Genomic DNA, 27,170 nt, shown 5'->3' on the forward strand with positions numbered 1-27,170 from the left:
AAGCCAACACAATGCAAAACCATCTGAAAAGCTCCACTTTAGTCTGTTAGTAAATACAGAGTTTTCATGTAAGATTTAATGCTGAAAGAACACTCTGTTTACTGACAATGGTTTAACAAGCACTGATCTAGACTCTATGGGTAGAGTGCTACATAGATGTGTCATCTATTACAATGGCTAAAAGTGAGGATTCTGGTACCAGAACACCTGAATACCCTAGTTTCTAACTGCAACAAATTGTTAAACATCTTTGACCTTCAATTTTCTTCTCTGTAAATGAGTATAGTTAACAGAAAGCTGCAGACAGAGTCTCTTGGTTAACACACAAGGAATGGTACCTGACCTTAGTTAAGGGCTTGATGAACATTAGCTATGAACATCTACAGCTGCCTACACGCAAACCCTGACACCCTCAGATGATGTCACTCATGAAAGAGCCAGCATTTAGTACACTTCTGGGTGTGGTAAGAAGGCACTACTGAACATCACCCTGACCTATTCATGTACCTATTACAGAAACCACCAGTAAGTGCCACAGATTCTGAACATTGCCTATTAGGACAATAAATTCTCCTTAAGATGTTAAAGGCAGGCTTAGAGAACTGCCTTTCTTTACTTAGGCATCAAGCACTACCACCCAGTCAGCACTCCTCTCCATAGCTGAGCTTCCTCCTTTGCTTCAGATCAGAAGGGACAGCATGGAGACAGTTGGCCATAAGAAGACAGCCGAAGGAACATCTCCCTGGCATTTCAATCATAAAAGCAGTAAGAATAAACTGCTTGCATATTGATTCTGGCAAGTCTGTCTGAGAAGACACGTGTCAGGAATTATGGTCGCCATTGTTCTCAGCAAAGTAGCAGAGGCTAGAAGTACTGACTTGATTGTTCCCAAGCACACATCAGAGCATTTGTGCGAAGATGTTTTTTGATGCACTCGACACCAGTTACCTTCCAGGGGGTGGAAAATGGCATCCAGGTGCACTGATGATCAGCTTGCTCTGGCCCGAGACAATCCAGGCGCTCAGTATTTCAGCCGCTGAGATAGCTCAACACTAAGTTCTTCCTTGATTTGAGCTATGGGCCTTAAACATATTCCCAGTCTCAAACCTCCCCAAGAGCCCAGAAAGAACTAGAAGTATACACAACTCACCTGGATGACAGGCACAGTGCAGGAGTGTGAGCTTGAGCTATCGAAACAACCTGGTGAAGTCTCTCAAGGCCCAGCAAACTTGCTTACATTCCTCGGCACTAGAAAAGAAAAGGTGGATGGGTGGTCCTTGGCTGAAGACAGGAGAGCTAACATGCCAGGGAGGCACACCGAAGAGGCTTCCAACTCTGTCAGAAATGACTTTCATCCACTCATGGCTCTGTGTGAGATCTTCCCAGAACTCAGGGCAAAAAGTAAGTATTATAAATGAAGATAATTATGAGCTTATTGGTTCTGAAGGAATGGGCTCAGAGACAAACTGTTTAGGGCTGATTTCTAGCTCTTGTGTTCTTGGGCAAGACACCAATCTCTGCCTTAGTCTCCTCATCTATTATCGACTTCATGTTACTCAGAGGATCAAACCCATTCCTAAAAAACATTTATGACAAAGGGGCAGTGAGCAAAAGTGACTCAGAAGGTGTGAGTGTCTATAGTACTACTTGACATTCCTGACACCAGGAGAAGAAACCCAGATGCCCTCAAAGGAAGGATGGCCAGCAGGTTCCATAAGGCTCGGAGCATTTTAGTTCTGTGCGCATGGCTCACTAAGGTCCCGAGCTTTCCATTTTTCTGCTGTGACAGATTCTGTTTACAAAGCCTTGTCTGGTAACTAGTCTGTCAGCCATTGATTTTCTAGCTGAACAGGCTGCTCAGGATTTCCTCTTGGAGGAGGAGGAGATAGAAAAGGGTTAACACACACAGAAATGGAGAATGAATAAGCAGAACCTGGTTCTCCGCAAATGCTGAGATGTCCAGTTATTATGGAAGTAATGTACATCTGACTCCATTTTTTTCAAAGTTCCCTTTGTCTGAAACCCACTTAGAAACCAATTGAGAAACTTAATTCTTCTGGTATCTTCCTAGCAGGCTAGCTAACTGAACTCCGGGCTAAGCAAAAGCAAACGGAAAAGGCACTTCCTCACACTCTCCTGACAAGGGACTCGGGCACAGGGATATAGCCTAGAACTCAAACTTCCAAGAAAGCAGACTTGCCATCCTGTGCTGGTTAAACACCCAAGGGGATAACTGTTAAGAGCTATCCAACAGAAAAGTGTCAAAATGCTTATCTACCAATTCATTCAACAAATATAAAGGTCCAAAATCATGATGAAAACCTTGACTGGGATTCCAGGAGTTGATGATAGGGTATTTTCTTTTAGGTTTTCTCCACCATAAACATGTAATGGATCAACTATACCCTCCATCTGAGCTATATCCCTGGTACTTAACAAGCTTTACTAATAATGGTACATTTTTGAGTCTATTTCAAAGTAAACCATGTGCTAAATAAGGAAGCAGCCAAGTATGTGTGCAAGCTCATGCCATTCATTTTCCCACTGCCAGGATGGAGGGCAAGGAGCCTAGCACAGGCTGGTGTATGGTGTGATATTACAAAGAACTAAGAGGCCCATGAATCATTTATTATCCTAATATCCTACATGTTTGAAATTGTACCCCTTTTGAGATCTTTTCAATTAAACCTAGATGGACAAATACCCCTATCTCTATCCTCTTTTTTGAGAGTAAGAAAAAGAGCACTGAAATTAAATTGTTGAGCATGGTGGTGATTGCCCTTAGTCCCAATGCGTGTGAGGCAGAGACAGGAGGATCTCCATGAGTTTGAGGCTAGCAAGTCCTAGGCCCAGTCATGGCTACATAGGGAGACCCTGTCTCAAAAAACCAAAACCAACCAACCAACCAAACCCCCAAATAAAGTAAGTAAGTAAGTAAATAGGGTTCAAATATAAGAGAACTGTGGTGAATAGCAAAGTTAAGTGTTGTGGTTTAAGTAAGTCTGGCCCCTATAGGCTCATATAGTTCAATGCCTAACCACCAGTGGGTGGATCTGTTTGAAAGGATTAGAAGGACTAGGAGGCATGGCCTTGTTGGAGGAAGTGTGTTATGGAGTGAGGGTGGGGCGAGCAATTTTGAGGTTTCAAAAATCCCATTCAAGGTCCAGGCTTTCTCTCCCTGCTGCCTGTGAATCAGGATGTAAAGTTCTCAGCTCCAGGCCATGCCTGTATATATGCTACTATGCTCCCTGTGGTGTTTGAACAAGAATGCCCCCTATAGACTCATAAACTTGAATGCTCACTATTTGAAAGGATTAGAATTAAGAGCTGCGGCCTTGTTAGAGGAAGGGTGTCAGTGGGGATGGGTTCTGAGGTTTCAAAGCCCGTGCCAAGTACAGCATGTTTGACTCTCTCTGCGTATGGATCAGGGTGTAGAACTCTCAGCTGATTCTCCAGCACCATACCTGCTTACATGCTGCCATTCTCTCCATGATAATGAACTAACCAGCAAGTAAACACTTAAAAAAAAAGAAAGAAAGAAAGAAAGAAAGAATTGTCTTGGTCATGGTGTCTTTTCACAGCTATAGAACCAGGGAGTGGGGCATTGCTGTGATAGGTGTAACCTTAGTTGGAAGAATATGGAAGACTCTGGGACTTAGAAGACGAAAATTGGTTGGACACTTTAAGCAGGGCTTAATGGGCCATCGTAGCAGGAATGTGGAAGACAGTTGAGAGAAATGTAGACTATGACAGCAGGGCTCAAGAGGTTTCAGAGGAGGAGAGTATTAAGTGGCCTAAAGAATGCTCTTGTGATATGTTGGTTAAGAATGGGTCTATTTTCTTCTCTTGTCCAAAAAAGTCTGCCTGAGATGAAATTGGGGAGTTTTGGATTATCAGCAAAATTACTATTGACTGTGGGTGGTGATCAGTGGTCCCCCTTAAGCAGAGGACAAAAGAGAGCAGCAGGAAGTGTAAAGGAGTGAAGTCCAATGCTCAAGAGATAAAAGGTTTAAAGAAAAACCAGATGCTAAACGGAATAAAGGGAGTGGTGGCCTCAGGACAAGAGCCCACCCAGCTAAGCTTCCAACCTGGGAAAAGAAATTAAAGAAAAGCTTTAGCACTGAAGGAAACCATCAACAGAAAGCTGATACAAATGCATTTGAATTAGGGAATCAATTACCAGCCCCAGCTAGCAACACTTGGCAGCTTCAACCACCACTTTTGAGTCTAAAGCTGGATCTGGCTTTAGACTCAAGGATACAAGATGGGGTTGTGGAATCTTCCTCCTCAGTTAAGAAAAGCCATTGAGGCCGGACATCTGTGAGGAGTGTCCCTGGATGATGGCCCAGAGAGGCCACTGCATGAGGCTGTGGAGGTGAAGCATGGAATGTGTTGGAGACCCCAGATATTGGAGATGTCAGAGTCAGGTGATACCTGCAGAGGAAAACTGCTAACAGGGTCCACACCTGGAATCATGGGGGGGAGGGGGGGGAAAGGAGGGGGGAGGGAGAGTTTGCAATCAACAAAGCTGAAAGGAACTGGAGATCTGAAGAGTGCTTTGACATCTGACATGCAGATGAATAATTTGAGTTTGCCCAGCTGCTTTTTGGTCATGTTTTAGTCCAGCATCTCCTCACAGTGCTCCTCTTCCTCCCTTCTGGAACAGTAGTGCATATCCTGTGCCACTCAATACTGGAAGTATGTGATCTGCCTTTTCATCTTGATTTTATGAGGGGTTACAGTTAAGAGACTGCCACGAGTCTCAGAAGAAATTCTGGACTTGTAAGCAGTCTATGAAGACTTGTCAAGAGATGGTGAAAGACTATGGGGACTTCGGAAGTTGAACTGAATGCATTTTTTACACTATGATATGGTTATAAGCCAATGGGGCCCACGTGATAATGGGCCTTCTGAAACTGTAAGCAAGTCCCAAATTAAATGCTTTTCTTTATATGAGTTCATTGATCAGAACAGTGACTATGACAGTAAGAGTGGCCTGGGTCTCTAATTACCTCCACCTTTGTCCCCAATCCTACCAGTGACTGACCTATGTGGCAAGAACTCCAGCTAATTTTGAACTTAAATGTCCTTGGTGGGTAAGCCCACAAAAAAGCATCTTAAAAGTTAGTCCGTTTTCTTATCTCTGTTCTCACAGCACTGCAGCATTGACTAGTCTCTGGTCCCTGATTTTACTATTATTTTTCTAGGTTCCATTTTCTATATTCTAGTCCCATAATTCAAATTATTCTCCCAAATAAGTTTATGGTCACTCTTCCTCAAGACTTAATCTTTTTATTTGGTGTCTTGGTAGGTAATGACAACCTGAGCGTCGAGATACTCCATCTGGTCTCTCGTTCCAAAATCAACACTCTCCATGTTCAGCACCAATTTTTTTTTTAGCTTTCACATGTCATGGTAGACAGTCACAGTAAGATGGAAAAGTTGGAAATAATGGCAGGATTTCTTCTAGTCTTCATTATTCTGAGCTAGTGGCAGATTACTATGTTTTTAGACTCAGCTTTCTTCAATCTGACCAATTTAAAAAGCTGAGGAATTAATTACTAACACCATTTGAAAAGCAGGCTGAAACTTGCTACAATGAAGCTGAACCAGTTCACCCTCCCTGCTAAGGTGGCAAACAAAACAGCATGTTGAGGCAAGAGTTAGAGGACCTTAAAACCAAAAGGGAGACTGAGTCATTCACAGTTCAAGGGTTGCACACACTAGAGAATTACTAAGAGGTGAGTAATCCCAAACCTCTTTTTAGCTCCATACTGCCTCTTAATATTTACACTTACACACACACACACACACACACACACACACACACACACACACACACACACACACACACAATTTGCCACAGCCTGCTCTAGGAGTTACAGAACTTGTTTGGCAATGAAGGTCAAGGCTACTTGGTTCAATCCCCTTCTCGCTGATCAAGGATCAAGAATATGGTTCTTCTTAATGTTGCTTTGCTGAGGGCCTTGCCCTTGCCCTTTTCTTGAATAAAAATGTTGCTTGTGACCTTGATCTCAGATGTATTCATTACTCTATTCATTATACACAAGCCCCATCAAGAGCATTTGGGCCTGTGGAGGCATATTCCAAAATGTGTGGGTGGCTTCTGTAAAGTTGTCGAGAGACATGCCCAAGCTAGTTTTGCAAATAGGCAATGACATTCTGGAAGCTTCTTTTCCAAACAAAAAAAGAGAGTTAAACTTCATGGATCAACTATTGCATGTAGGAGCTTTGGGATATTGTTTGGCATCTGTTAACAGCCTTATAAGGTAGTACTAACCCTATTTGCAAATGAATTAGCTGAAATTAAAAGTAACAGCATAATGGCAAGATTCAAACTGACAGTCTCTGCAAGATTTTCCCTAGGCTTCCATTTGCTTCAAGGATGTCAGAGTCAACAGATCATGGTTTCTGTTGACCAGTACAATCTAGCAAAGGGCAACAGAAGCAGTGAGAAGCAATTTTCAACTGAGACTGCATGAAGGCTTCATACCACCCCCACAGGAAAGTCACCATGACAGAAAATCAAATCATTTCATAAGGTTATCCCAGTCCATAGATTCTTACCGGGGCAGGGAACCCCCACTTTGGATAAATGTACCACAAAAGCCAGTAGCCATGCTAATTGTCAGCCATCCATGTAGGCTGATACAGAGTTAAAATATCAGTTCTAGGGCATGACTATTAGCAACTTAGTAAACTACAAAATAACAGCACTCGCTCTCTTCTTTTTTTTTTCAATTTTTAGTTAAAGACAAAATCTCACATTATAGAATAGGCTGAGCTGAAACTACCTATGTAACCCAGATTGGCCTTGAACTTAAATGATCCTCCTGCCTCAGCGCCCCCACTCCCTTTTAAGCCCAAGTCTCATGTAGCTTAAGTACCTTAAATGTATCACCTTTGTATTTCCGTCCTCCCCGGGCGAGACTTACGGACATTAAGCCACCATACCCAGCTCAGAAGACTGGATGTTGTTAAGGTTACCTTATCAATACCACCCAAAGAAGCCTACTGCACTAAGTGTAATAATCATCAAGCCTGCAAAGAAAGATTTGTACAACTTATATGGAATCTCAAGATACTCCAAGTATCCAAAACAGTCTTTGAAAAGCACAAAAAATTGGAGGTCTCAAAATTCTGGATTTCAAAATTTATGATATTGCCACAGTAATCAAAATAGCACGCCACTGATATAAAGCCATATATGAACCAGTGAAGCAGAGAGCCTAGAAGCAAATCTTCATTTACACTGTAAAGAAAACTGAAGTTGCCAGGCAGTGGTGGTGCACGCCTTAATCCCAGCACTTGGGAGGCAGATCTCTGTGAGTTTGAGGCCAGCCTGTTCTGCAGAACAAGTTACAGGCCATTCAGGGCTACACCAAGAAACTCTGTCTTGGAACAACAACAACAAAAGAACAATGAAAAACATTCCCTAACAAAGCTGAAGGAAGGAAGGAAGGAGAGAAGGACGATAAATCTAATAATATAACTTCACACAAAACCTAGGGGACTTTGTTTTTTTTTGTTTTTTTTTTTGTTTTTTTAAATAATTCTGGGTCTGGCAATTCTTGGGTAGGATAAAAACAAATATCTTGGTTAGGATAAACAAACATAAAAAATGCATAAATTAAACTATGTTAAAATTAAAACTTGAAGAACACAGCAAAACAAGTCAGTGACAAAATACTTGCAAGACACACGTAATATCCTAGGTTCTATCCCTAGCACTGCAAAGATTAAAACCTGAACATACATGTCTTCACTGGGTATCAAAGGACACAACCAAAGGAGCTCAAAGGAATGAGAAGTGATCTCTCTGCACATCTTGTATCTAGTAGGGATACAGAAGCAATTCCCCCAACCCAACAACACACAGCTGGGCATGATGCCTTACATCACTAATCCCAGCAGAGAGGCCACAGTGGGAGGGTCACCATGGCCAGTAAGCTGTAGCCAGCCTGTGTTACACAGTAGGATCTTGTCTCAAAAAAAATCACAAAAAGGTTTATGGGACTTAAGACAGTTTTTAAAGACACAAATATTCAATAAGCAAATGAAATACTAGCTTCTACTAGGTTTGAACTGCTGGAGTGGCTACTATCAAGAGCCAGGAGACACAGAGAAACACTGTCTCCAAACAATCAAACAAAAACAAAAACAAAGGGCCCACAATAAAACATTTTGCTGGGTGGTGATGGTGGCACATGCTTTTAATCCTAGTACTTAAGAGGCTGAGGTAGGTAGATCTCTGAGTTCCAGGCTACCCTGGTCTACAGAGTTCTAGTACTGCCAGAGCTACACAGAAAAACCCTGCCTTGGTGAAAAAAAAATGTACTTTTAGTAATGTCATTATTATTGTTGTTGTTGTTGTTGTTAGTAGTAGTAGTGCTGGGATTAAAGGTCTTTGTCGCTACACTGGGCTCACATCTTCATGTTTTAGGAGGTATGTATAAAAACAGCATCCATGTTTATAGCAATGTTTTTTTTATACCAGCATGGTTCACAGTAGACAAGAAGAGAAGCAATGTGCACTAACAAAAAATTAAAACGGGTATATACACTCACAATGGCTGAGGTTAACTGTCAGCTTGACAGGCTCTAGAATCACCTGAGACAACTCTCTGGGCATGTGTGTAAAGTTTTTAAGCTGGGTTAACCGAAGTGGGGAAACCCACCCTAAATGTGGCTGAATACAAAAGAAAACCAGCTAAATACCAGCATTCAACTCTTTCTGCTTCCTGACTGCAAGTGAAATATACCCAGCCTCCTCAGGCTCCAACACCATAACTTTCCTTCCAGGTTTTCCAGAGCTATGATTAGTTTGTGAGCTGCCTATGATGGAGCTACGGTTTTAACTTGCTCTAGAAGAGCCGCAAACATTCTTCTAGATCCCCAGCCTTTTAAAGTACACAGTGTATTCTCATCCTGGCCCTTCCTGTTGTTTCTGCTTCCTGGCCACCATGAGGTAAGCAACTTTGTTCTCCTATGTCCATCCAACATGATGTTCCTTCCTCATTGTGGACAAAAGTAAAGTAAAATAAAGGCACGTGTCACCTTGCCTGGCTCGTACAATTTCTCATCTAGCACATGTATTTCTTTTTTGGTGACTATTCACTAGTGTGGACATATGATGAATTACTTCACCATTCTCTATTGGTGGATAGTTACTGTATTTCCAGGTTTCTTCCCCTGACACTATCGACCTTGCCATACATCACTGAACCACCCACACATACACATACATACACTGCACCACCCACACATACACATACACATCACTGTACCACCCACACATACACTGCGCCACCTGCACATACTACACATACAGTAAAATGAAAGAGTAGAAGCCTGTGCTTAACATTTAGCCAAGATTTTAAAGGTTCTACCTACCAGAGAAAGGCTAACAGTTATAAACTACAAAGGAAGATACTGCCATGATGTTCCCCGTCTCTCTGTCCTTCTCTGTACCCCCTCTATCTCTGCCTCTACTCCCTTCTTAAGCCCCAAAACAAACTTCATTTTATACTAAAAAGAAAGTTATTGCCATGAATACTATGTGGAAACCACAAAGCATGCGCACGTGCATACACAGAGCATGGTGATGTTGCTATCCATTGACACTCTATGCCAACTGAGGGAATTCAAATCTAAGCAGACACGTTTTCTACATAACACAGCCACTGTCTTCTATTCACAAGGCCCCAGGATCACTCACCTAGTGACTTGCTTGTGGAAATCTGTAAGTTGTTTATGTGTCACTGTGACAGCTCCCACTGTGGTCTCTTTTGGCAAACCTTTCAAGGAATTCTCTAGCCACCGACAGAAAGTCTGCATAGAGAAATTGAGTGAGTTTTAGGATTACTTACCTTGCTCCCGAAAGACACCAACCAACTCCACAGAACTCCCTTTAGTTGGACTAAATAAACAAAATGCTATCTTAGGCCTTCAAACATTCTTGATTGATGAGCTCTGCAAATGCAGATCTAGCTTCTCTCCAGAGAGACAGAAGCCAGCCAAGTGAAGTCTCTTCTGGATGAGACTCTTGGTCTATTCCTAAAAAACTGCTGTGTGCCAGAAACTCTTGAGCTTAAAGGCCAAAAGCAATTCAAAGTAAATATCTGGACACCAGAGAAACCAAGGAAAACAGAGATGGTAAGAAAGGTGGTGCTAGCATGTTCCTGCTCTAACTTTGAGAAGATTGGAAGAAACTAAGAAAAGATCAGATCAAAGGATAAAGACCTGAAGGAACACTTGTGGGTGTTATAGACAAGCCAGGTAGGTATCGTTGGAAATATTGATGAGTGTCCCACAGCGTACGGCCTAATTTATTGTATGTATGGGTGGGTATTTTGCCTACATACATGTCTGTGTAACACATGAGCACAGTGCTCTATGGGGCCAGAAAAGGGTGTCAGATCCCCTGGAACCAGAATTACAGATGAGCTACCATGTGGATACTGGGAATTAAACCCAGGCCCTCTGGAAGAACAGCCAGGGTTCTTAACTGCTGAGCCATCTCTCTAGCTTACATTTTAAATAGTGAGACCAAGCCAGGCACAGAGACCCATGTCATTAATCCCAGCACTTGGAAGATAGATGCAGGAGAATTGAGAAATTCTGACAAAGTTGTGTAACATACGGAATTCCAGACTAGCCTAGACTATATAGTCAGATCCCGTCTTAAGAAAAATAAACAAATTAAATATCAACAAAACACACACACACTGACACACATATACACATTCTCTTCTCTCTACACTTATTCACTGTCTCTGTCTTTGTGACAAGGCCTAAACATAAACCTTTGGCTACCCTGAAACCCTCTATATAATTAGGCTTGCCTCAAACCTGTAAGTGATCCTCTTGCCTCTGGCTCCTAAATGCTGAAATTAGCTGGAATTACAGGTGTGTGCAATTATGTACCTGTATTATTTATTTTATTTTTGTTTTTTTCTTTTTCCAAGACAAGGTTTCTCTGTATAGCCCTGGATGTCCTAGAACTCACTCTGTAGACCAGGCTGGCCTCAAACTCAGAAATCAGCCTGCCTTTGCTTCCAAAGTGCTGGGATTAAAGGCACTTGCCACCACTGCCTGGCTATTTTTTGGTTTTGAGACAGTGTTTCTCTTGTAGCCCTGGATGTCCTGAAACTCAGAAATATGCTTGCCTCTGTCTCCCAGGTACTGGGATTAAAGGCATTTGTCACCATAGAAAAATAAAGGATTTGGAATTCAGCGGTTAAGGTTTTTTTTCCCTTTACAAGTCTTCATAATGGTACAATGGCCTAAATGGACCTCCTACTTGGTGTATCTCTATGTATCTATGTATCTATCTATCTTTTGCTACTAGTGTGAATTGTGATAACATGCTAAAACTTCATAGTTAAATGTGACTTGCCTAAACCATGCATTTAAAAAGTTCCTTTAAACCATGGCTATATTGGTAGTGATCACACAGAAACACTTTGTCATCTACACACACACTCACACACACACACCCTTGATATTTGTTCTATTACTTCCTGGGAAGAGTCATAGATGTGTGATAGATCTGGGTCAGTTGATATAGAAAGCATACATATAATATGAGTTAATACACATATGATATGACTTTAGACTCCAGTTTCCTTGTACTGTCTGTCTCTGAACATATGCACTGAGCAAATAACAATGGCAACTATAGGTACCATTATGTATTTTTATTATTTACTTATTGGTTCTGGAAGAAAGTTTTACGTAACAGTTTTACGTTTATTTTCCTAAATGGCTTACATATTAACATTAAAATTATAAATCATATATTTTAAAAAATAACTCATAGGTTATTATACTGTGTCACTATACTTAGAGTTCTGACATGGTAGCTGGAGAGATGACTCTGGTTTGGTTCCCAGCACTCACACAGCAGCCCAGTTCCAAGGGAATTGATGCCCTCTTCAGACTCCTGCAGGTACTAGGCACATTTATTGTTTATATACGTGCAGGAATTCACATATACCCATAAAATAAAAATAAATTAAAATTTTTATGTAATATACACAGTAACATTTATGACTATGTGGCTAGTACTGAAATCACTTGAAGAAAGAGAAGTAGTAACTGTCTGTAGTAACTGTTACCCATTGAGCATGAGGGTGAGACTAGCATGTATGAGCAGCAGCTCCACTTTTTAAATACTCAACTGGAAAAAGGACATGGTCAAATAGACCCAAAGGGGAAATCAATCCAGGTGTATATACTGTGGTTTACTTTTAATATTTGTATTCACTAATTTATAGTCCACTACAGATTCCAGAGTGATTGTATACTGAATAATCTAACTGGATATAACTAATATGCAGGTATCTCTCATAAATGTACAGATTTCCCACAGACTAGACACAAGTGAGTGAGCCCAAAGCCTGGTACTTACTTCTGGTGATATACATTATGAACCTCACGGCAATGACAAAACACACTTTCAGGAACCCCATGATGAAATAATTACTGGCTTTCTATGGGCTCCTTTACTTTGAAATGGAGCTTAGCAATAAATTTGGTTCCAAGAACATACACAGTATAGCTGGTTCAAACTTAGGGCCAATTTCAAGGAAGCAAAGCTTATTAGGCTAGGGACCTTCAGAATAGATCTATAAAGTATCTACTTTATGAAGAGCCTTACCGGTCTGTCAACCTGCATGATCTCCCAGAGCACTTCAGCCACGTCGGGTAGGGTGTAGGGGGGAAGACAAAAGCAGCATGTGTGGAGCAGCTGGCTGACAAGTTGCTGGCCAAGCTGGCTCATCACCTGTCCAATTAGTTCCTTCCGCAATTCAAAATCTTCTTCATGCTGTAAGAAAACAGATAACTAGAAGCAGAGATGGCTTAATGTTCCTTTGCACAGCCTACAGCACTGAACAGATACATGAGATCTAGAAGTTAGTAACTGGATCATCAGTGGCCGATCCCTTATAGGTCAACTAAAACAAATCAAGAACACAAACAAGAGAAAGGGCCATGGAGTAGAAATATATACTCACATCATTGGCTACTCCTGTGTGGATGAGGTCTCGCAGAAATCTCATGACACTGGAATTGGCATCTCGGTGGTCCAAAGTGGTTGATGCAATGGCCCACTGTAAGATTGGGATGACAACCTGGCTCCTCAGCAAGGTGACAGGGCTTCGCTGAATAAATCTAGTGAGAGGAGATTAGGCATTAACAACAAGATTAGGCTACAAAAGCAGCCAAGAAACAGGACAAAAAACACTGGCTGCTAGGAATAATAGGGAAGGAGGCTAAAATAGAGCACAGAATACTTTTAATAACATTATAATGGTAAATAGTCATTGGACCCTTCTGAAAACCCAGAATGTACAACATCAAAAGTGAATCCCAATGTCCACCCTAGACTTTGATTTCAATAATACATAAATGTGAGAGAATGAATTTTAATAAATGGGCCACTCTGGAAGAGTGTGTGTGTGTGTGTGTGTGTGTGTGTACATACTGGGGCAACAAAACGAACAGATAAACCTTACTTTTCACTGAATTGTGCTGTGAACTCTTATTTATAAAAAGGTGTTGGGGGCAGTAAAATAGTTAGTCTCAATTTCAACTCAATGGGATCTATAATCACCTGGGAGACGGGATTCTGGGCATTCCTGTGAGGGATTATCTTGATTAGGTTAACTGAGGTGGGAAGACCCACACACTGTGGGTGGCACCACTCTTTGGGTTGGGATCTTGGGCTGCATAAAAAGGAGAAAGTCATCTAAGCACGAATCACTGCTCTCTGCTATTTGACATGGATGCAGTGAGACGAGCTGCTTCAAGCTCCTACTGCTCTAACTTCCCCTCCATGACAGACTATAACAAACTGTATGCAAAATACACCCTTTCTTCCTTCATCTGCTTGTCATGGGGAACGTGATTAAGACAGTCAGAGCAAGCTGGGCACGGTGGTGCACAACTTTAATTCCAGCAAGCAGATCTCAGCTAGCCTGGTCTACACAGTGAAGTTTTAGAGCAGTCAGGGACACACAGAGAGACCCTGTCTTTAAACAAACCAACCAATCAACAACAAACCCGACACTTACTGGTTCTAAGATATGATTTTATATGAGGGATGAACAGCTTCTCCAAGAAGTAGTTAGAAAGAAGTGAAATCATGAGGCAGTAACACTACTGGGAATGATCTGGGTATGCTGCCTAGTCTATGTCAACTTGACACAAGCTAGAGACATCAGAGGAAGGAGTCTCAACTCAGAAAATGCCTCCATAAGATCAAGCTGTAGGCAAACCTGTAGAGCATTTTCTTAATTAGTGACTGATGTTGGAGGGCCCAGCCTATGGAGGGTGGGGCCATCCCTTGCCTAACAGTCCTGGGATCTATAAGAAGGCAAGCTGAGCAAGCCATGAAAGGCAAGTCACTGAGCATTCCTCTACATTAACGTCTGTCCTCGCACTGCTTTTGACAATGAACTGTGCTATGGAACTGGGAGTGAAATAAACCCTTTCTTCTCCAAGTTGCTTTTGGTCATGGTGTTTCATCACAGCAATAGCACCCCTAAGACATTAAGCACTATTTTTTATTTCATTTGATGGTGAGTTTTGAGCCCAGAGTTTTCAATGACACATTTCTAGCCCGCCTAAATACATTTTTATCTTGTGAATATTCCTTCTCCTCTACTCCCACCCAATACCTCCATTCTTTGCTGCCAAAGAGATTATGAATCATTAATACACTTTTCCCAATGACCTCATTTTATAGAAAAATAATAATAAAATGCCAGATGTCAAAATGAAGGAGTAACAAGGGATGAGCAATTAACATAAAAAGTCTTGTTCTTCAGAAGGACTTACCGGGTGGCTAACCTGAATAGGTCATCTACAGTGTCAGGGTGATTTTGGAGGCCATTCTGCTGTTCTAGGAGCTGAAAGGTGGGAATGCATAGCGCCTAGAATGGAACAGTAATTTCAAAACAAATGTTTATACATAAATGTCACACTATTCAGACTTGCCAAACACTACAGCAAATACAAAGAGTAGAAGAAGCACAATGACAAGACTGTAATGAGTAGATTAGGAAAAGAGAACCCTTGCCTCATTCATAAAACAAATTCTTGTGTTTTTTAAAAGAAGCAAAACCAAAACCAAAACCAAAACCAAAACCAAAACCAAAAAAGGTTCCCGAATCAGGGCCTGAAGAAGGAGACAACTCAGTGGGGAAGAGCATTTGCTATGCATACATGAGGAACTGAGTCTGGGTCTCCTTTACCTGAGCTGGCAGGCACAGACAAGCAGATCCTAAGCGCTTCCTAGCCAGCCAGACTTGTGGGAAAAGTGAGCTTCTGTTTCAGTGAGAGGCCTGTCTCAAGGCAACAGATAGAGTTCTACTCTGGTCTCCAAATGTGTGTGCTGCAGTGCACACACCTACACATGCAAGCATGTGTGCACATAGATATGCATACCACACACACAACACACATTGTATACACACAACACACTTCAGAAAGAGATGAAAAGTACAGCTTTCAGTTGATCATAGCAAACAGACTGAATCACTGACTAACAATGATTGTGTCCAGTCTCCCCCTTTAAAATCTATTTATTTTAGACTATGGTGTCACAGAACTCCTGAAACTGGAGTCACAGTATACCCAGGTTGGTCTCAAAAAGTCACAGTAATCCTCTTGATTCAGCTTCCTTAAGGAGATTACAGCCATGAGCTATCATATTGGAGTATTTTATAGAACTTTTCAAAGCTTGTTTGTGTGTATATGAATGTGGTAGTCAGATGGCAACCTAAGTTAGGTGTGTATCCTCACCTTCCACCTTGTTTGTGATGGAGTCTCTTTTTCTGCTTGCATAAGCCATCCTGTTTTGAGATCTTCAATTCCCACAGGACCATTGCGGGAGATCACGATGTCTGCACTACCGTGTCTGGCAGGAGGTACAGATGCATGCTACTGCTTTTATTACTTGGGACCTGAGAATTCAAATTCAATCCCTATGCCTTTGAGAAAAGATTTTGTCATGTAGCTCAGACTGGCTTCCAACTCACAAAATGCCTCACAAAATAAGACACCATACTTGGATGTGGATGTTGGCAACCAAACTCAGGTCCTCTGAAAGAACAGCAAGTGTTCTTACCCTTTGGGCCATCTCTTAAGCCCACATTAGAAAGATTCTGTACATACGCACTAGATGTAGTCTAGTCACCAAACCCGATATCTGAGTTTGATCTTCTGACCTACGTGATGGAAGGAGAGAACCAACTCCTACAAGTTGTCTTCTGACTTCCACACTCTGAGGTGGTATGTGTGCCCCACACCCCAACAAATGTAGGAAGAAATGAAAAGGCAGACACAGTGGTGTAAGCTTGTGATCCTAATACTTAGGAGGCAGAGGCAAGAAGAGCTCTGAATTTAAGACCAATCTGGTCTACAGAGTGAGTTCCAGGGCATACAGTGAGACCCTGTCTAAAATAAATATAAAAAAGAGAAACAATTACCAAGTGTCTATCTCCCTGATATTAGAAAATCAACATGCTGTGGTTGTGACAGGAATAAAGAAGACACAACAAAGGCATCCATGTCCTCAAGGCCTGGCCTGTTCTCTCCAAGGACAACACACCTGGAGCATGTCTAATAACCCCTGCCGACAGCCTTCTTCCATGCCGTACTCATCCACAAGGATACTGCCAAGGTAGAGGAAACAGGAATGCTGATGTACATGGTACACATTCACCATCTGCAACAAGAAATCACCCAATCAACTTCATGCCTCACCCTTCACAAAATATCTGAAGTACAAGAATCAGTCTCCAAGAAGAAATTCAGACAGGGCTTTTCTCTTAAAGGCAAAGTAGTACATTTTATTGGAACACATTGTGAAACACAAGGATCTATATCTTAACTTTCAAGTTTTCTCTTTAAAGATTTCTTTCATGCCTTTGACTGGTTTCCTTCCAAAGACAAAGAAGTCTCAAATACTTCAACTACAAGCAATTTAGGACATAACAGTCTTACTATCTAGGATTAAAGTTATGTGCCAGCATGCCCAGCCCTGTTTTCTTTCTGGATTAGTCAATCTTCTAACCCTAATTTGACAGCAGTACAGCACAAAATGCCCACCCAACAACCATAAATTTTAAATGTGCTATTCTAACACTGATGGGTTAACATCAACACAAGCTACTTAATGATCTAAGGTTAAGTGTCTCATACAGGTCTAAATATTACTATTCAGCAAATCATACCATCACAATTACTGCCAATCTTAAAAGAATCAAGTGTGACTGGGGAGATTATTCATGGATAAAGTACAATCGTTAGGAGCAGAGTTCAGATCCCTAGAATCCATGTAAAAGTTGGGCAGGTATGGCAGCCACCAGTATTTCCAACACTTGGGAGGCAGAGACAGGGCACCCCTGAAGCAAGCTAGCTAGGATAGCCAGCTAGGATAAAGGAGAAACCCCAACTCAATAATAAAAGTAGAGATCAATTGAGGAAGGCACTCTTTGTTATCTCTAGACAGCACTCCCACTACACACATGCATGTATACTACACACTCGGGGGGAAAAAGAGAGAATCAAAATTATTTTTGACAAATAAAAGAGACTTGTGTGAACAGAAAAATATGGTTAAGAAAGAATATAAGGGTCTTTAGGCCAAGAAACAGTAAAGTTTGACTTGTTTTATTTTTCCCAAAGATATTAATATGAAAACATTTACCACTGGCCCACAGAGGCTGAGCATATGTCGTTCTCGTCACATAATTTTAGCTAGTCTATTCACACTACTTCTATACAGGCTGTTTCTATATATATATAAAACATAACCCACTTTAGGTATTTATTTATTTAAAATATGTTTTCCTTTTTAGTCTATCAAAAAGACTTCATTTCACCAGCAAAGTTTTTGGCCTGAAGGACTAGTTCTGCCCCTCTCATGGAGAACTTACCTGTGTAACTAGTGGCTGTAGCAGTGCTGCAGATCCTTTGCCTACACAACGAACCGCAAAGCGCAGGCATCTACAACAACGCTCTACAATTCGATTGTCGGCTCGGTGCTTATTTAGAGTCTCAGACAAAACTGGCCATATCTAAACCAAAAGTTAGAGGATGGGAAAGAAAGCACATCAGCTAATAGCTGAGAAAATCATCCTAAATTGGTAACATCTGATTTGGCTTAAACAATAATAACAACAGCAGCAATAATAATTATTCTTGTTATTAGAGATAGTCTTACACCATAGCCCAGACTGGCCTTCAGCTCATTATGTGGCCCTGGCTGACCTCAAACCTGTGATCCTCCTGTATCAGCCTCCTGAGTTACTGGGATTACAGCATACATTATTGCACCAGGCTGATATAAATAAGATTTTCTTTACACTAGTACACATGGCCTGATTCAGCCAGAATGTAAATATATATAAACAGGTTCATATATTGCCCATTAATAACATGAAATTGCTTCTTGAAAGAAGCACACTGACTACTTAGAACAAGATACCCAACTCTAACTTTATAAAAATAAAATACACATTTTCCTAAATTTCAGGCTTCCTTAGTAAGGATAAAAATGAATTACAGAGGAAAATAATATTTAAAGGCAGCTTCAGGGAAGTGGAAGACAAACAAAAGTACAGGGTTATAAATAGCAATATCTGCTACAGTGAACAACTAAGGTTATCTAGTATTTATGCAACTTCTGAAGTCTTTAATGCACTTCTAAAAACCATCACTCTGGCTGTAAAGACTGCACAACAGTAAAGGCACTCGCCACCGAAACTTACACCTATGTTAAATCTCTGAGATACACACAGCGCAAGGGAAGAGTCAACTCCTATGGGTTGTCCTTTGACCTCTGTACATACACAAAATTTACAAAACAAGCAAGCAATCTAACAAGCAAAAAATCCCATGCCTTTTGATCCTCACATTATCTTGAGTGAATAAAGTCTAAGGGAAATATTACGTAGAGGGGAGCTAATGTCATTAGCACTGACAAAAAGGTTGTGCTAGGGCTGATTAAGCTCCCTAGCAATTAGTTACTTTTAGAATTTCTACCTTTTTGGCCTTTCAGTGCATTTCCAAACCAATTTTATTATCAAGTTTAAACCTAAAATCAAGCCATAATAATAGTTTAAATCTCCTTATGAACAAATGACACAGTGTCTCTTCAACTGAGGTCCTTAAGGCCCTAAAAGAAAAAGAAGAGAACGCCCATCAGTACTTACTTCCTGGATGACTTTTTGGCATGGATGAGTCTGTCCATTTTCTACAATAGGATTGGTGTGTCTGGCAAAAGACAAAAGCCCCAAACAGTGAAAGAAAAATTAACTAAGAACCCAGACCATGCTCTCTGCTCATAAAATCAAGTGGTAGAGTCATTTACTTACATCAACCGTTTCTTCTAGCCTATTCAAGCAAATACAAATATAATTGAAGCCATCCCACAAACACACAAATATTAAACTACCGCTTGTTCACTTCCACTAGAACAAGCAAACTCCATGCAACTCTGGCTATGTGGGCAGCAGGACAGATACTACTACTTTTCTATTATTTTTCTTTTAAACCTAACTGCATTGTTTTTCCAAATTAGTAACGATATATAGAAACTGTCTGAACCGCCCCTGAGCATTAAAAAAAGCTGAGCCAGGTGTGGTGGTGCACACCTTTAATCCCAGCACCTGGGAGGTAGACATAGGCAGATTTCTATAAGTTTGAGGTCAGCTTGGTCTACATAATGAGTTCCAAACCAGTCAAAGCTACATTGTAAGACACTCTCTCAAAAAAGGAAAAGCTAAAAGGCTCTAAGAACTATAGCTTACCAAGAGGTTTGCCATTGCCATTGTTCTAGACTGAACCTATGATACAAATTATGATCCACAGAAAAAATTCCAACTTCTCTGTCTAGTTGTGCAGCCCACTAATTTGAGGAAAAGCCAAGGGAAACGGCATGATTAACAATCAACTCCATGCTACTCTTTTAAGAAATTTTAAGAAGTTTAATAGTAACATCATAATTTTCTTTGTTTATATCACTGTAGATGATCTTTTATTTATCACAAAAATAAAAGCTATTGTTATGCCAGGCACTCAGAAGGCAAAGACAAGTGGATCTCTGTGAATTTGAGGCCAGCCTGGTCTACAGAGCTTGTTCCAGGACAGTTAGGGCTACACAGAGAAACCCTGTCTTAAAAAACACAAAAGCAAACAACAAACAACCACGGCCAGTGTTAGCAGACCCTGGCTCACAAGAGGCTCCTAGCTATGGAAGGAAGGAAAGCGTTGCATCAAGTCCCAGAGAGACTTGATGGTAACAGCTAGTAAGCATAACAATGCCCGCCCAACACTGGCTTCTATGTAGCCATGACTTGGATATTCCAATTACCTAAGAGTCTCACCAATTTATAAACTAGCCAATTCAGCAAAGTTTTGGTTACCATTACTCAAATGTCTTTTTAATCATGGCTCCTCTTGAATTCAAAGGATTTATTTCACCCAACACTGAAGAGACTTCATTAATTTCTGGACCCATATAATATAGACTAATGATTTCAAAAGGATTGTCTCTGTACCAGTAGAGAAATGGCGGTATCACCTCAGAGCCTTCATCACCCAAGACCTGGGATGACAGACACGCATGACCGCTGCCGGCTTGCTTGTCTTGGTGTCTCACTTGTGTTTTTATTCTAACTCTAAAAAGGAGTCCAGACATTCCCTTCTTACCTAAATATTACTGCCAGGCGATCTAAGAAGACAGTGGGATCTGAAGAAATGCCATTGCTGGGCTCCTGAGACAACAGCTGCAGAGACAAACGTTAACACACACAGATCTTCAGTGAAGATGGAACAGAAGACAGTTTTATAGAACAACATTTGCCTCAAATGCTTATTTCTTTAAGAGGATCCAAAAAATTATTCAAATGCTATACATTTTTTTTATTTGAAAATTACTTTCCTCCTGTTGTACCCTGGATTAGACTGTATATCAATGTATTTACCCATCTGATCACTCTGGAAGATAAAATGATGCTTTGATTTTTTTTTTCATTTAATTAAAATAATGTCTATAGGGCAGGAGAGATGGCTCAGCAGATAAGAGCACTGATTGCTCTTCCAGAGTTCAATTCCCAGCAACCACATGGTGGCTCACAACCATCTGTAAAGCTACAGTGTACTCATATACATTAAATAAATAAATAAATAAATAAATAAATCTTAAAAAAAAAAGTTTAATATCTATAGCAGTGGTGGCACACTCCTTTAGTCCCAATACTCTGAAGGCAGAGGCAGAAAGATCTCTGTGAGTTCAAGACAAGCCTGGTCTACAGAGTGAGTTCTGGGACAGCAAGGACTATACTGAGAACCCTGTCACATACAAAAAAAAAGGGGGGGGGTTAGGTATGTCTATAATAGAAATTGTACATTATTGCTTTATATTAATATATGTAACATTTATATATAGATTTAAAATATTTTTGAGAAGTGTTTGGCCTGTGTGTATTTAAGTATACCGTGTGTGAGTCTGGTGCCCAAGGAGGCCAGAATAGGGTACTGAAACCTGAACTCAGGTCTTCTACAAGAACAGCCAGTGTGTTTAACCTCTGACCTATCTTTCCAGACCCTATATGCAGATTTAAAAACAACAACCAAAAATCCCCAAAACATTTATTTAGTTAGGGGTTGGGGAGGCATGTAAGTGCCATGGAATGCATGTGGCAGTCACAGGACAATCTATGAAAATTAGTTTTCTCCTTCTACCATCTCCCCAGGCCCTTTGATTTTTAGATAAAGTATAGCCCAGGCTAGCTTCTATCTCCTAACAATCTTTGTGCCTTAGTACTTGACTACTGGAATTATAGGAATGTGTCACTATTCCCAACTTTTATTTAGCTTTATATAATATAAAGTGTTAAGATTATTACTGCTTTAAAGCATGTTTTAAGCAAACTGTCTCTCGTTCTCCTAAAATTTCTTAAATACTGCTAGCAATATTTATCATTGTGGCAAATTCTGAAACTTCTATTCGTATGTCTACTAGAACTGCAACTGGACAAGAGCTGAAAGGTTAAGTGTTCTTTAAGAAAATGGGTAGACTACAGATTGTTTTCTTGAGACAAAGCCTCACTGTGCAGCTGAGGCTGCCCTTGAACTCATGATCCTCTTGCCTCATCTTTCTCCAGAGTTGGGGAGATTTCAGGTGTGTGCCAATACTCTTGGCTTCTAGGATATGGTTTTACTTGCTAACCTACATGGTCTTTTCACACTGGACCTTCTAAATGGTTATCACCAATATAGAATATCTGCTGATTTTCAACTAGTCACCTGCCACATAAACAATGCTTTGGTCAACAAGGGACTACATGTTAAAAAGTCATTTTATAGTACTGTAACAGATTTGAAAAACTTTTAACACATAGCAACTTCATAGTTACTCAAAAATCAGTATGCAACATTTACTTCTATATTTGTGAAGTATCTAAAATGACTGATATGTTTACTGTACTATTATTACTGTTACATTGGTTTTGTTTCTTTGCTTTAAGAGTGTTTCACTATTTAGTTCTGGCTACCTAGAATTCAATATGTAGCTAGCTGGTCTCTAACTGCTGAATCAGTCTCTCAATTACAGAGGGTAATGTCTGCCCTTACTTATTATTTTAAACTGTATGCATACTCAGGAAAAAGAAATGCTATGCTAACAGCAGCCTTTGCAACCCAGTGTTTGCTATGCTTTTTCATTTTCATCAAGAGGTCATATCAAGTGACTGACCTATAGCTTCTGGCCTCGTACAACAATAATGTTCCAAGGCCTACCAAATTATCTAATAATGCTTTTCCCAGACTAATTCCTGCTGCAAGCAAACATTCCCCTGCCTGTTTCCTACTATGTGAATACTTAGAATTACTAACTTTAATACATTTCAGTTCATCCTCTTGCCTTTTAAACACATAACTAACTTGGAAATAAGAATTATACCTTTACATTCTATACATTTATGTATAGATTTGTTTCATTCCTTACTCATTTGGGCTCACCTTTTTCAATGCCATAACCTGAACAGAACATAACTCACTTAGACATTCTGTAATCTTATCCAAAGGTAGTCTTGCTAGGACAAGAGCTGTTCCTGAAAAACAAAAATGACTCAAATGAAGAGCATAAAGGCTGGACTTAAGTAATAAAATTAGTTGATCTACATTACACAGATTAACAGAATTCTTTTTAAAAGATTAGCAACTGTTTTAAAAACGTTTCTTGTACATATTTAGAATTCAGACTGATTTTTACATTGATATAACTCAAAATTCATTTCTTAGCAGCAAACATGAGTATGTTTAATATGACTGTGTTGCCTCTACTCCAAATCTATAACTATGCTGTACAAATATATGGCATTCAAGCAATGATATAACTTGATAGGCTTAAGTTTTGCTAAGAAAAGAATGTATGAACATTCCCCCCTTCACAATCACTAAGTACATTACAGCTGATAACCCCAAGTAACGGTATAGAGAGACTGTTACTAACCTTTTAGCAAACCCACAGCAGCTTCGGGAGACAACATGAAAGAATCAAGGGAGTGGGCAATTTCTAGGAGTCCATTAAAGTGCTGAGCCATATGATCGCGACAAACGGAACAAATGTTATGAATGGCTTTGGCTGCAGCAGAAGCCAGAGGCTTTTCACACAGGCCTTTCATCAAATAGCCCAATACAGGGTCTAAGAAATAAAGCAAATACATATTTTATATATATATATATATATATATATATATATATATATATATATATATATGAAAATCACATGTTGTAAGTATATATATTCCAGAAAAGTATATACTTTGTTGCAATAAAGGTTTACTTGTTTTTCATAAGTAACCTATAAAATGAAATATATAAAAAAATATAAAATTCACCAGATGTGGTAGGTAACACATGCCTTTAATCCAAGCTCTTGCAAGGCAGAGGCAGGTTGATCTCTGAATGTGAAGCCAGCCTGATGTATGTAATAAAGTCCATACCAACCAAGGCTACATAGTGAAACCTTGTCTCAAAAGAACCAACAGGGGCTAGAGATGGCTCAGTGGTTAAGAGAACTGGCTGTCCTTCCAGAAAAGCCAGGTTCAATTCCTAGCATCTACACATGGCAGCTCACTGCTGTCTGTAGCTCCAGTTCCCAGAGATCAGACAGTCTCACACATACACACATGCAGGCAAAACACCAATGCACGGGATATAAAATTTAAAACAACAAAAACCAAAACCCACAAATTTGGAGCTGATCTTACTGATGTAGTGTCAGGTGGCCCTAAGTTCCATTCATTTCATCTTTCAATTTTTTTCTTTGCTGTAATCATCTGTTCCTTCTAACTCTACAGACAGCTGTTTGAAAACCACTGACTATGAGCCAAAGGGCTGTTCTTCTGGAAAACCTGATCTCAGTTTCCAGCACCCACACTAAGTGGCTCACAGTTGCCTACAACATTAGACCAGAATAATCTGATGCCTCAGGTTCTGCAGGCACCTGCACTCCTAATGCTGTGCATATCCACAGTTACACATAATTTAAAACAACATGTAAATACATCTTTAACACTTAAGCATTTTTTTTGTTACTTATGTGTATGTACACATATATATGTGCATGTGCAGATGTTGTGCACATGTATGTGTAGCCCCACAGTTGAGACTGGTGTCTTCCTCTATCATGCTCCATTTTATTATTGAGACAGATCCTAGCTGAACACCGAGTTTGCTGATTGGTTTACTAGCCAACCTGTCCTGGAGATACTGTCTCTGCCTCCCTAATACTGGAATTTCTGTTAGCCACCTCATCTGTCAGACCTTCAAGTTTGCAGGGCAAACTTTATCCACTACACCATTTCTCAAATCCTATCTGTATTACTTCTAAATGAAAGAATTTATAACTATTCCTTATTTTACCAAAAGTAACTGTTTCAACTAGTTGACTGTAAAGGTTTACTTCTAGAGTTAATTCTATTCTCCTTATTACCTTTCTTTACAAAATCATATTTTAAGAAAACAAATTTTAAACCAAAACAGAAAGTGCCAGGTGGTAGTGTTATATGCCTTTAATCCCAGCACTCCAGTGGCACAAGCAAAGGAATCTCTGAGTTCAAAGCCAAAATGCTCTATAGAATGAGTTCTAGGATAGTCAGGGCTACTCAGAGAAAACCTGTCTAAAAAAACTGAAGAAAATAAGACAACAAATATTAAACATGTTATAAGAGTGTAAGATCATTTTCATGTTAGATATAAAAAAACAAAAAACAAAAATAACAAAAATGACCCAAAACCCCAAAGGAATCAAGACAGTGGTTATCTTAGACTGAGAATTATAGCTCAGGGGTAGATACTTAGTTAGCATATGCATGGGCCTGGAATTGATCCTCAGTACTATAAAATAAATTAGTTTGTAACATAGTCTAGTATAGACTATCTTCTTCATTAAAAGTCCCAGGCCTGTTTAGTGAAAAGACACTCAGAAGACAGAGAATCTGAAACAACAGCCCCCCCCCCCCCAAATTTCAGTATTGTAGGCTTTGGCTATTAAATGGAACATCAGCAGTTTTGATTATTTTTCAATAAATATTAACACAACATTTATTTACTGCTGATTTACAAATCTCAGTGATATCTGCAAGTAGGTATTGAATTTTGCTGCTTATTGGATATGACAAACAATGACCTCACATTTGCTTCTTGGTAGAAAAATGGTTCAAAAAGAAATCTAATGTTGAAACAGATACAAAAATTGTAGAAATGTAAGAATTAGAAAACAGCAATTTGGTGGCTGGGAGGAGACTGGGTAAAGTGCTTGCTGTCAAGCCCAGAGATCAGAGTTCAGATCCCGAGGACCTACAGGAACGCCAGACACAGCACTGCACGCCTGAGACCCAGGGCTGGGTGGCCATAGGCAGACTAAACTCACTGTCTACTCACTACCTCACTACCTAATGGCAAGCTCAGTAGGCAACCTATCTCAAAGAGAAGTGCAGAGTGACAAGAGGACACACAAAATTCTCAACTCCAGCTCCTCGACTTCACACACACACACACACACACACACACACACACAGTAATCTTAAAAACATTATGGAATGGAATGCTCTACTTGCAAAGTAGTTATATACTGAGCACATCTATCATAAGGCTTCATGCACAAACTGAGAAAAAGAAAACATGTTTCCTTTTTGAGAAAGATTATTTGCAAGCATTAATATATTTGGGACACATAAAATTCTCAGAATGAATCTCTTAAATTTTTAATTTTCTTTGGATTTCAGTCTTTATCTACAAAATGGGGGTGTTGAGATAAATGACTCTAATTCTAATTCCAACTCTCCAGTTTCACTTTAATTTACATTTATTTTGAGTAACTCTTAACTTACATGAAATACGTACTTAACAGAAGACCCCCTTCCCTTCTTTTTAGTTTATTAACTTTCAGAAGAACATATTAACTGATTAACTCATACATGTATCAGACTAGAGAAGCAAGTCTTTAAAACTTTTAAACTTTTAAACCAGTGTTTGTGCTTTAAGAAAAGTACTAAGTAGTCCGACCCCACAGCTGTTTCCAGCTAAGCTGCTCACGATGCACGTATTTTATAAGAAGAAAGCAAGGAAACAGGTCCAAAAGAAAGAAAACACCGAGGCAGCTCAGTGGTGCCAGCAGAGGCAGAATTCACACTCACCCAGGAACTGGGGATTCCGGTCCACCACTTCACTCATCTCACCAACCAACTCAATGCTAGTGTACCGCACAGCTGTATGCACGGTCTCTGGGAGATGGACAACTCCCTCTAGTACCTCCACAAGTGTAGGGTTGTTCTCCCTGAGAAAGAAAGCAAGTACTTACAGTTACTGTCTATAGGGGTAATGTTCTGGCCAAGTAATAGGCTGCAGTGAGACTTCGGAAGCCTAAAGGGCTTCTAAGGAAATAACTATCCAAAGGAAAGTGCTGAGCATTTTTCAGACAAGGAGTTTAGTTTCTTGTTTTCTTGAGGTGCTAAGAATGTGCTCTACCATTGAGGCACATTCCCAAGCCCTGCATATTTTCCAAATCTTCAAAAGGAGACAAAGACAAAAAAAATTAATATTCTAGAAGAACATTGCTCCTCCTT

At 40.1% G+C, this 27,170-nt stretch overlaps 1 protein-coding gene across 7 annotated transcripts in view; it reads right to left on the bottom strand.

Moving 5' to 3' along the window:
• Tnpo3 (transportin 3) overlaps positions 1-27,170 on the bottom strand; it is a 69,032-nt gene that overhangs the window by 1,286 nt on the left and 40,576 nt on the right. For 4 of the 7 annotated variants that reach the window (NM_177296.5, NM_001361290.1, XM_030255469.1 and 1 more), the window contains 12 exons: positions 26,742-26,881; positions 23,552-23,743; positions 23,059-23,150; positions 20,746-20,822; positions 19,248-19,308; positions 17,970-18,110; positions 16,640-16,756; positions 14,866-14,960; positions 13,041-13,197; positions 12,683-12,850; positions 9,740-9,852; positions 1,151-1,248 (listed from right to left, as the gene is read on the bottom strand). In NM_177296.5, coding sequence (NP_796270.2) covers positions 1,188-1,248; positions 9,740-9,852; positions 12,683-12,850; positions 13,041-13,197; positions 14,866-14,960; positions 16,640-16,756; positions 17,970-18,110; positions 19,248-19,308; positions 20,746-20,822; positions 23,059-23,150; positions 23,552-23,743; positions 26,742-26,881 — 1,414 coding nt within the window. In that variant the 3' untranslated portion in view covers positions 1,151-1,187. Of the gene's footprint in view, positions 1-1,150; positions 1,249-9,739; positions 9,853-12,682; positions 12,869-13,040; positions 13,198-14,865; positions 14,961-16,639; positions 16,757-17,969; positions 18,111-19,247; positions 19,309-20,745; positions 20,823-23,058; positions 23,151-23,551; positions 23,744-26,741; positions 26,882-27,170 lie in introns of all 7 variants that reach the window. The other 3 variants (NM_001347079.2, XM_006505121.4, XM_030255468.1) reach the window with 1 other exon arrangement.

The sequence above is a fragment of the Mus musculus genome, chromosome 6 (assembly GCF_000001635.26).
Source record: "Mus musculus strain C57BL/6J chromosome 6, GRCm38.p6 C57BL/6J".
Classification (NCBI taxonomy): domain Eukaryota; kingdom Metazoa; phylum Chordata; class Mammalia; order Rodentia; family Muridae; genus Mus; species Mus musculus.